The sequence below is a fragment of the Brachypodium distachyon genome, chromosome 1, assembly GCF_000005505.3.
Source record: "Brachypodium distachyon strain Bd21 chromosome 1, Brachypodium_distachyon_v3.0, whole genome shotgun sequence".
NCBI classification, from domain to species: domain Eukaryota; kingdom Viridiplantae; phylum Streptophyta; class Magnoliopsida; order Poales; family Poaceae; genus Brachypodium; species Brachypodium distachyon.
Window position 1 is genome coordinate 48,954,957 of NC_016131.3, and position 11,181 is coordinate 48,966,137.

The window sequence follows — 11,181 nt, forward strand, 5'->3', positions numbered from 1 at the left end:
GCATGAGCTGTGAAGACCAGGTGAATAATGAGTCAAGAAATTAAGCATGATTGTTGGCTTGATGGTTTCAAAGTAAGGTCTCGACCTGTTCTAAGAAAAAATAAGTAAGGTCTTGCGTACTGAAAGCAACTGACCGGGTCCTGCCGAAATCAACTGAAAATAATAATAATAATAATAATAATAATTATTATTATTATAATAAAGGTTCCAGATTTATTTTATCTAGTGTATGATGGTATATAAGGCAACTTAGTTGCTCATCTGGCCAGGTGAAGAAAAACACAGAAGCAGTAATTCAGGCCTAGCCGAGCCATGACGATCGTCGGCGTCGGCGTCGGCGTCCTCCTCCTATCCACACTAACCTACCAGCTGGTGTCCGCCGAAGTATTCTGCGACAACCTGAAGGTCACCCGAACCTCCCTCACCATGAACATCACCACTTCCCCGGTACACTTTGCCACCGCCAGCTTCGGCAAAGCCCCTGACGTCGCCTATGCGCTCGCGCTCTGCAAAGGCGTCGTCCTCAACGGCTCCGCCTGCGGTGAATGCGTCGCCGATTGGTTCGATAAAATGATTAGCGACAAGCCACCACCGCCGCAGCAGTGCTTCAAGATCTACACCTACTATGGTTACTGTATCGTCGTCTACTCCAACAACGACGACATACTCGCCCCCTACAATAACACTGCAGAAAGCACACTCAGATTCAGGAGTGAGTGGTGGAACGAAAGGAATGTCACTGGTGACATCGGCGTCATTGCCGGCCTCATCCGCGACCTGCTGGTGGGGACGGTGGAGAAGGCGGCCAGCATGGCACCAGTGCGGTTCGCCACGGGCGTCATGGACACCAACACGACGTTCCCGAGCGTGTATTCCCTGGCGCAGTGCATGCCGGACATGTCCTCTAGTGACTGTCTGGCGTGCCTGCGCCATCTCCTAGGCACGGTCAACTCTACCATGTACATGCGCATGGGAGGACAGGTGTACTTCATCCGGTGTTTTTTCAGGTATGAGGCGACTCATTTCTATGATGGTGAACCCATGCTGCATCTCGGGACGCAGTTGGCACCAACGCCAGCTCCGACCAAGCCGCCCAATCACAAGAGTAAGCTAGTACCATGAAGATTATTGTTTGGATTAGGACTGTTTTTCAGTTGACCAACACTTAAATCTTTGCACGCTGATCTTCCCTCACTTTCAAAAAAACGTTTTTGCCATGGCCATGCCGTTATCGACTCCGGCTTGCCTGGGCAAATGCGATTTTTCAGGGAAACAACCAAAGTGTTGCCAATGGAAAAATAGTCAGCAGAGTTACCAACCTTTTATTATTTCCTATCTATGAATGCACACTTAATTGACATGTTATATATGACTAGCAAAAAGCCCCGTGCGTTGTTACGGAAGAACAAATATGACGTACCGCGTCCACCTCCTGACAGTGGTGGCATATTCGTAATTTTGGCAAAGTGACGTACCGCAGCGACGTCCGTACCATCACCACCGTTTCGAATTTAATATAATGGTATAGATTTTGTTCATCCCAGGGAGTATGAGCAAACTGTGGGCAATTCCCATAGTTGTAGTTCCTCTGGCGGCAGCAGCATTTCTCTGCTTCATCTTGTACTCTCGTCGGTTAACAACGCAAAGAAAAGGTATGGTAATTAGTTACTAAGACGATGGGTGTTCCATCATACTAAATGTTTAAAATAGTCCCAATTAGTGGTAATAATGTTAATAACATAAAACATTGAAAGCTAGAGAGGTTACACATGCTCTCAATCATATATTTATTCAGGTGGAGTGATGAGATTACAAGGATTAAGGCGTGCTCAGGATTTGGAGGGAGAGGAACAACTAGTTTGGGAAGGGAAGAATTCAGAGTTCTCCGTGTTTGACTTTGAACAGGTACTGCAGGCCACAAATAATTTTTCACAAGAAAACAAACTTGGACAAGGTGGCTTTGGCGCTGTCTACAAGGTAAATTAGAGTTATTATACAACCGAAATAAATTATTAACGGGCCTACCTAGCTAATAATCCATCCATTTTATAAAGATAAAAATTTGACCAACAGTTACTCTATTAATATGCACTTTATGTGACATAAAACTTGTGCAATTTAATTTGTACTCAGAACTACCATTTTTTTTACGAAAATGCAACAGTGCAGCTTTTCATTACTCAAGGGGGGAAATTGTTCTTTTTTTCTCCTTCTTATTTCATTGCTGTACCTCCCCCTCCTCTCCTGATGTTTTAACTCAGAACTACTTAGTTACGATTATAATTTGGTATCACATAAACTATATTAACAGAGTAATTGCTGGTCAAATTCTTGTCTTAGCGAATCGTAATATGTCCTATGTTATGAAATGGAGGAAGTAATTTCTAACTAGGGTGCTAACTTTTGGGGGCGGGAAATCCAGGGCCAATTTCCTGAGGGTTTGGAGATAGCAGTTAAGAGACTTGCTTCACATTCAGGACAAGGTTTTAGAGAATTCAAAAATGAAGTCCAGCTCATAGCCAAACTCCAGCACAAAAATTTGGTTAGGCTCTTGGGATGTTGCTCTGAAGAAGAGGAGAAATTATTGGTCTATGAATATTTGCCAAACAGAAGCTTGGATTTCTTCATCTTCGGTATGCTTTTGGATTTCATAATTTCGTTTGGATACTGTTTGTTCATATCAGAGTGACTAACTACTATCGAGATTATGTTTCCCTAAGCCCCATCGGCATAGTTTCAATCTCTATGTAATTGAGCTGTACAATTTTTCTTCATTTTCCAGACGCCTTTCTCCTGTTATACTAATATCTAAATATTGTGCAGATGAGAGTAAAAGAGCTTTACTGGATTGGTCCAAGCTTGTAGCAATAATTGAAGGAATAGCACATGGACTTCTTTACCTACATAAGCACTCCCGTCTGCGCGTCATACATCGAGATCTCAAACCAGGTAACATTCTCTTGGACGCCGAAATGAATCCGAAAATTGCAGATTTCGGGCTAGCAAAAATATTCAGCTCGGATAGTACGGAAGGGAACACTACAAGAAGAGTGGTTGGTACATAGTAAGTTTCACAGAAATAAATCCACTTATGAACATCAATACTACAATTAAACCATAAACAATAATTTTGACAAGTATCTTATGCCATTTTAGTGGCTACATGGCCCCTGAATATGCTTCGGAGGGCGTGTTCTCTATCAAATCAGACGTCTTCAGCTTTGGTGTTATCATTTTTGAGATTCTTAGCGGAAAACGGAATTCTGGTAGCCAACAATGCGGTGATTTCATCAATCTCCTTGGATATGTAAGCTTAATTATATGCGTAAACTTAAGCACATGACTTTTTTGCATATGCTAAACGACGTAATTGAGTTGTATGACAAAATTGCAAAATAGGCATGGCAACTATGGGAAGAGGGAAGGTGGATCGATCTCATCGACGCAACATTGGTTCCCAAGGGTGACTCGACAGAGATGATGAGATGCATTAACATAGCATTTCTTTGTGTACAAGAGCATGCAGCCGATCGACCAACCATGTCAGATGTTGTCAGAATGCTAAGTAGTGAAACTATGATCATGGTTGTGCCGAAGCAGCCTGCATATGTTAATGCAAGGGTGGGCAATGAAGAGGCGCCCACTGCTCCAGAGCCATGCAGTATCAATTATATGACCTTATCTGTCATAACTCCTAGATAGTGTTCTGATCGTATGGTGTGTGTTTTACCACCCGATCGAATGTAAAATGTGAGAAGATGCACTCTAAATTGTAGAAAAAAACATCCTAGTTGGAATATATCAGCCACGGAAATGTCTTGCAGATCACCACCAGAGCCTATATATACTAAGACTGCACATGCGCCGGTGTATGACAAGAGGTGCTAAACTCAATAAATCTTCATTTAAGTAATGATATGATTAGACTCACCACTAGAGCCCTGAGTTTGTAGGGCTGGCTTGCCGCTACTTGAGTGGGTGCAGGATGCTTGGATCATATAATAGACACACTCGCACACAACAACAGTGTGTGATGTTTTGAAGGCCGGTGCTTGGGACCCAAGGGACTGTACTGAGATATTTTCATGTCAAAATTTTCATTTGATTGTATAAACTTTCACGGCTCGCATGAATTGTTGACAATTCATGACACTATCTTGTACGCACCTACTAGACTATATATGCCTTCTATCTACAAAACGAATCAGGGGAGGGTCCTATAACTCTCTGCATATGTTTGGAACATTACTTTTTGGAAAAACTATATAGCATGAGGGCATATACCAAAATTGTATGAGAATTAAATTTAATCGTTTCTTAGCCATACATGTTATGTTATTATAGGTTCTATCGCCAGCACAAATGTAGTGTGCTACGCCTACGCCATAGAAGAAGGCCAAGGTATGTGCCATGGGGCGGGATGCAGCACAGAGGCATGAAGAGGACGGTACAACAGCGGACAGTAAACTTGTCCAACCTTATTTATCAGCTGTTCCTGTGTAATCGGCTGTGTCACCCGGCCATACTGATCCAAACTTTGAATGTGTGTATATGACAGACTTGAATAGCTGAATGCCTGAATTGAGCACACCAACTTCCCGTGTACTTAGCACAAAGACCACACACTTTTTTTTTCTTTTTTTTAGAATAGACCACACACGTTAACTCATCGATTTTCCCTCTGCGGCCAATTCGTCGGCCCATGCAAATTAGGGAAGTATGAAATGAAAATTACTGGAAGCCCAGATAGCGAATATCATTCGTTAGTCGGCACTAGCCGTACCGCTCGAATGCTGGATGAATCTACAAGGAAGACCGAGAAACTGGATCACCAAGTTGTACGTGGCAGCCTAAATATACATGTAAATATATCTCAGGTGGACAGATGGTACCAAATCCCTCGGGAGAGGTTGTTCATCAAATATGTAACGGGGGGACTTCCTACGATCTCGTGCAACTTTAAAACACGGGAGGCTGCTAGTTCAACTGAGTAACGATCTTCTTGTTCCTGGGGTCTCCTATTCCCTACTGATTTGTCACATTCTTCATCCCTTCCTTTCTTGCCTCTCCAAGCTATACTAGTGTTGTTTCTTATCCGTGGCATGTTTGCTAACAGCAGAAAAGAGTGAATGCCGACTCTAGCAGAGATTGATGCTACCCTAATGGTAATATGCAGTACTCCAGTATATATAGTACCCAATCGAAGATGAGTAAATATCAAATCAGTACGATAGACTGCGAACATAAACAATCTATACATAGTGAGGCTCCGTTGCCTCCACTCAAAAGTTGTATTCTCCAGAAACACAAGTAGTGCCAAACAGTAGAGGCTAAACTCACTATAGAATATGGAAAGTTATGGAAAAATTATGAAGACCAGAACAGCTGATAGGAACAACTTGAAAGGAATTATTTATCCAAGGACAAGACCGTATCAGTAACTAATTAGGCACGTCTTTTTGTTTCATGGAGGAAAAGGAAGGAATCAAATCAACTGGGCTCTGTATTCTATTGATTCTAGCCACCATGACCAGCTGAAGACCAACGGAATAATTCAAGAAACAAATTAACCGTCTTATGGTTTGAAAGTAATTAAGGCTGGTGTTGACCGCTGAAAACAAACTGACCAGGTTGAGTCAACTGAAAAAGGGTTCCGGTATTGTTTCTTGCTGGTATATATATAAGGGCACTAAGCTGATCATCTTGCAGAAGGAAAAAAAGAAGCATCAACTAGCCTAACCATGGCGACTATAGGCGTCCTCCTCCTACTCACTCTACTGCTTGAGCTGGTGTCTGCTGATGTATTCTGTGACAATCTTAAGAGCGTCGTCAGTGTCCTCGCCAAGAACACCTCTTCTTCCCCGGAACACTTCGCCACCGCAACCTTCGGCCAAGCCCCTGACATCGTCTATGCGCTTGCACTTTGCCGCGGCGACGTCCTCGATGACTCTTCATGCGCCAATTGCGTCACCAACACATTTGTCAACAGTGTGCTGAACCAAATGCCACCGCCACCGTTCCAATGCTACTATGGATACGTCTACTTCGGCCTCTGTCTCATCGTCTACTCTTTCAACGATGACATCTTCGCCCCCTTCAACGCTACCGGCCTGGAGCCCTTTGAGAGGTGGAACGTCCGAACAATCACAAGCGACGTCCGCCTCACCACCAGCGAGGCCGGCCTCGTCGCTAGCATGATCCATGATCTGCTGGTGGATACCGTGGATACGGCAGCCAGAATGACCCCAAGTAGGTTTGCCACGGGTCTCATGGACAGTAGAACGAGCTTCCCCATGGTGTACTCCTTGGCACAATGCAGGCCAGATTTGTCTGCCGATGACTGCATGTCGTGCTTGCATCATCTCCTCGACACTATCAACTCCACCATGTCCCGTCGCATTGGAGCACAGATCCATGTCATATGGTGTTCTTTGAGGTATGAGGTGTCAGTGTTCTACAAAGGCGAACCCATGCTGCATCACAAGGCACCATTAGCGCCAGCACCAGCTCCGACTCGAACAAAACGACAGAGTATGCATGCATGTCCTCATTCATGATTTTCTGCAATTTTTGCGTACACCAACAAAACATGAACTGCGTGTGAGCTAGCAAGATGTGTTGGCGAGCAAAACCCAAACAGTAAATTTGAGGCAGCCTGGTGAAGTCACAGGGACCAAACACAGGGCCAAGAGAGGGTAGGGCATGAACCCCTCCTACAAAAAAAGATGCATTCTCAGAGTTAATTTAACATTGTTATTTCTTTTAAAAATAATAACATTTTTATTTACACGCTTCATTAATTGGCATGTTATCATGTTCACGTCAGGACATATGAGCAAGTTGTGGGCAATTGCCATAGTTGTAGTTGCTCTAGCCGCAGCAGCATTTCTCTGCTTCATCCTTTACCATCGTCAACTCATAAAGCAAAGAAAAGGTATGGTACTTTGTTTCTGAAACGATGTCCCTTCCTGGAGTATTGCTTCAAATAGTTCCAATTAATAGCAGTGTTAATAAGATATTTAATAAGATATTATTAAACATCATTCAACAAAGGTTACACCGGGGCTCTCAATCATATATATCCAGGTCAATTGATGAGATTAAAGGGATTAAGGCGTGCTCAGGATTTGGAAGGAGAGGAACAATCAGTTTGGCAAGGGAAGAATTCAGTGTTCTCCATATTTGACTTTGAACAGGTCCTGCAGGCCACAAATAATTTTTCACAAGAAAACAAACTTGGACAAGGTGGCTTTGGAGCTGTCTACAAGGTAAATTAGTATTTCTGCCATTATCATCTCGCCAGCAGGTTCCTTGGGCGAGGCTATCGTCCTCATCGACGCTGGCCACTAGACAAGCAAAACGAAATACTCTAAGTGACGGAGAACGACCGGAGGCGCAAGGCTTAGTCGCCGACGGTGAGAGCCCCAGCTAACAGCCGAACAGCTACGTAATACATGGCCACTTGAGGAGTCGACAACGGACATCCCCCATGGGGCTAGGTGCTAACATTAAAAAAACTTAAATTCCATGAGAGAATTTCACTTCTCTTGGCATTTGCACCAACTACTGATGCACACGATGTTTTAAATATGAACAACGGGATTTAAATAGAAGGTTGTATATGCATTAGAGATTTAGAGTTATACAAATGAAATAAATAATTAAAGGCCCACCTCTCATGCTACCATTACACTTTTTAGACTACCACGAGCCTAACATTACAAAAAAAAATTACCCAGGGCCAATTTCCTGAAGGGCTGGAGATAGCAGTTAAGAGACTTGCTTCCCATTCAGGACAAGGTTTCAATGAGTTCAGAAATGAAGTCCAGCTCATAGCCAAACTCCAGCATAGAAATTTGGTTAGGCTCTTGGGATGTTGCTCTGAAGAAGAGGAGAAATTATTGGTCTATGAATACTTGCGGAACAAAAGCTTGGATTTCTTCATCTTTGGTATGCATTTGGATTTCACAATTTAGTTTAAATATTGTTTTTTGTTATCAGAATGACTAACTTTGTTAAATATTACAATAGATTTTGTATCCGTAAGCCCAGTGAGTATAGTTTCATTATCTATATAACTTAGATATATACAACTTTTCACCATTTTTCCAGGTGTTTTTCTTCTATTGTACTAATATCTAAATGATGTGTAGATGAAAATAAAAGAGCTTTATTGGATTGGTCCAAGCTTGTAACAATAATTGAAGGAATAGCACATGGACTTCTTTACCTACATAAGCACTCCCGTTTGCGTGTCATCCATCGAGATCTTAAACCAGGCAACATTCTCTTGGACGCCGAAATGAATCCGAAAATTGCAGACTTCGGGCTTGCAAAAATATTCAGCTCTGATAATACGGAAGGGAACACTACAAGAAGAGTGGTTGGTACATAGTAAGTTTCATATAAATAAATCCAGTTATGAACACTACTGTTACAATTAAACTGTTAACAATAATTTTGACAAGTACCCTATACCATTTTAGTGGCTACATGGCCCCTGAATATGCTTCTGAGGGCGTCTTCTCTATCAAATCCGACGTCTTCAGCTTTGGTGTTATCATTTTTGAGATCCTTAGCGGAAAACGGAATTCTGGTAGCCAACAGTGCGGTGATTTCATCAATCTCCTTGGATATGTAAGCTTAATTATATGCACAAACTTAAGCACATGATTTTTTTTCATATGCTAAACGGCGTAATTGTGTTGTATGATGAAATTGCAAAACAGGCATGGCAATTATGGGTAGAGGGAAGGTGGATTGATCTCATCGACGCAACACTGGTTCCCAAGAGTGACTCAACAGAGATGATGAGGTGCATTAACATAGCATTTCTTTGTGTACAAGAGAATGCAGCCGATCGACCAACCATGTCAGATGTTGTCAGAATGCTAAGCAGTGAAACTATGATCATGGTTGTGCCTAAGCAGCCAGCATATGTTAATGCAAGGGTAGGCAATGAAGAGGCGCCAACTGCTCCAGAGCCATGCAGTATTAATGATATGACCCTATCTATCATAATTCCTAGATAGTGTTCTGATCGTATATATGGTGTGATTCTTACTACTGTTCGTTGCGTAATACTACACATGTTTAAGTGTTGTTTCAAAATGTGCGAAGATGCACTCTAAATTGTAGAAGAAGAAAAAATCCTAGTTGGAGTATATCAGCCACGGAAAATGTCTTGCATGATCACCACTAGCTACAGGCATATCTAGCAGACCCCGTATATCCTGACCCTAAAAAACACGTATACGGTAAACTGAAAGCAGTTTTACAGTACCGATTTTGCTCGAGCGGAACAGATCAGGTAAACTCGGTCCGTAAATCTATTACGGACTGTGTTTATGGGATTCCGACGCCGAACAAAACTATAAATTTAGGCATTTTAGGAATGGATTTCAACTACGATAATCTAAATTCACGACCAAATCTAACCTAATTAATTCGCAAACATTGAATCAAATTCAACCCAAATTCGCGCACACATAAAGCAAATTCGATCCAAATTAGCCACCGAAGAACTCTTCTAGCTTTCCCAATCCATATCATGCTCACACAATCTCTCTGTCAAACTTAAATTTCTCCATTTCTCACCGACTCTAGGCGTATGAGTCCTTGACTTAGCAAGATTTCTTAACAATTACCCCGGGGGCCGCCGGGAGGAGCCAGCGGGGGCCGGGGCGGTTAGAGGAGGAGCCCGTCTGGGCGGCGCCGGCCAGAGGCAGGGAGGAAGCGGTACCGGCTAGGGTTGGGGTTGGGGCGTGCTCGTGGTCGAGATGGGGGTGGGGGAGGCTACGGGATGGGCTTGCAGTTGGACTGAGAGGAGGGGCTTTTGGGCCTAATGCAGTGGAGATAGCTGGGCCAATCTGGACCATGTTTCCGTAAATGATTCGGTTTTCCTGGTCTATTCCGTAACCGATGTAAATTCCGGTTTTCTGATGTTCCTGTTGGGGAACCATTCGTTGGTGTGGGAGTGCCACCAATGAACCGGCCGGTTTATGACGAAACCGGTGAACCGGACGGTTTTGTTCGAACAGCCGGTTCGCCGCCTGTACAAAACAAGCAAGCCATGAATGGAACCCAAAACCTCCCACGTGAACGCCCGAGATGACCACGCTAGCCACTTGGGCTTGGACTGTTTTATTACCAAGGTAGGAAAACGTCGTTTTTAACCTTTTAGAACGTTGGGCCTATCCTTGATGGGCCATTGTTTCCACCTGGGCCTTTTGGCATTTGGATTGGGCCGTCTCGCCAGTTTGGCTGGACCGAAATTAAACCAAAATACATTATTTTATAACTAAAAAACCAACGAGAGCATCACTGGTTCGATCATGGCCCGGTTTTCAAAACTAGGCTTGTACGTACTGTTGAGATCAGAAATTAATAAAGAGCTCATGTTCCTCTCTACTCCCTGGTGTTCATCTATTTTATTGTACTTCGTGATTGTGTGTGTGATTGACTCCTTCGATTACGATCTTAGTGTGCAACCCCGAGAGTAGAGGTTGCACAACACGTTATCAGCACGAGCCTCTACCCCGAGCCTTCATCGAGCCTACCTCAAGCAGGCTCTCGACAAAAATCATGGAGGTATTGGATCTGAAATTTTATTGCAAAAATGGGATCCTCTCTGCGTTACGATTCCGTTTTTCCGATTAGTTTCTTTTCATTGTATTTCACCTCAAAATTGGATTTCCCTCGCGGGTCGTTTGCGGACCAAGTCGCCGGCACAATTGCCGATCGATCCCGCCGCATGAGGAACTTGCTGACCAATTTTTGGGGGAGACGGCGCCACGCCGTCGAGCGTCGCACCACCGGCCACCGTAGCCATGAATGGCCGCGAGCCGTGCCGCCCAATTTTTTCCATCGTGAGCGCCGCCCCCGCTGCCTCCGAGCGCGAGCCAATGCGCCGGCTGTCGCCGGCGGCGGCGCCCCGCGCAGGAGGCGGCTGTGGCGGCCCGCGCGTGCCACGTCCGAGGCCGCGGCAGGAGCGGCCGGCGGCGGCGGCACCCGCGCACCCTGCAGGAGACGGTGGCGGCCCCGCGCACGAGGCGGCGGCGGCGAACACGCACGTGGCGGGGGCCAGCGCACGAGGGATGGGCCGGTGGGGCGGCTTCTGGGCTGAAAAAAGAGAGGGGGAAATGTACTGGCAACCCGAAATACATTTTGGCCTAGGAATTT

At 44.4% G+C, this 11,181-nt stretch overlaps 2 protein-coding genes and 1 long non-coding RNA gene across 7 annotated transcripts; 2 read left to right on the top strand and 1 right to left on the bottom strand.

Moving 5' to 3' along the window:
* The first annotated feature begins 282 nt into the window (after positions 1-282).
* Positions 283-3,828, top strand: LOC100833726 (putative cysteine-rich receptor-like protein kinase 20). The gene is made up of 7 exons (XM_024459068.1): positions 283-1,105; positions 1,545-1,652; positions 1,796-1,977; positions 2,423-2,633; positions 2,824-3,064; positions 3,157-3,307; positions 3,400-3,828. The coding sequence occupies exons 1-7, from the start codon at positions 313-315 to the stop codon at positions 3,700-3,702; spliced, it is 1,989 nt and encodes a 662-aa protein (XP_024314836.1). The 5' UTR covers positions 283-312; the 3' UTR covers positions 3,703-3,828.
* Positions 3,829-5,266: 1,438 nt separating this feature from the next.
* On the top strand, positions 5,267-9,334 carry LOC106865945 (cysteine-rich receptor-like protein kinase 10). The gene is made up of 7 exons (XM_024459081.1): positions 5,267-6,531; positions 6,827-6,934; positions 7,087-7,268; positions 7,740-7,950; positions 8,154-8,394; positions 8,487-8,637; positions 8,730-9,334. The coding sequence occupies exons 1-7, from the start codon at positions 5,742-5,744 to the stop codon at positions 9,030-9,032; spliced, it is 1,986 nt and encodes a 661-aa protein (XP_024314849.1). The 5' UTR covers positions 5,267-5,741; the 3' UTR covers positions 9,033-9,334.
* Positions 6,237-9,809, bottom strand: LOC104581656. 5 transcript variants are annotated; one of them, XR_002963207.1, is made up of 4 exons: positions 9,648-9,809; positions 8,479-8,593; positions 8,235-8,369; positions 6,237-6,561 (listed from the first exon to the last, which is right to left on the bottom strand). It is a non-coding gene; the product is annotated as an uncharacterized LOC104581656 (long non-coding RNA). The 5 variants fall into 5 exon arrangements; XR_002963206.1 differs by having other exon boundaries at positions 6,237-6,713; XR_002963205.1 differs by having other exon boundaries at positions 8,231-8,369.
* Between the last annotated feature and the right edge of the window lie 1,372 nt (positions 9,810-11,181).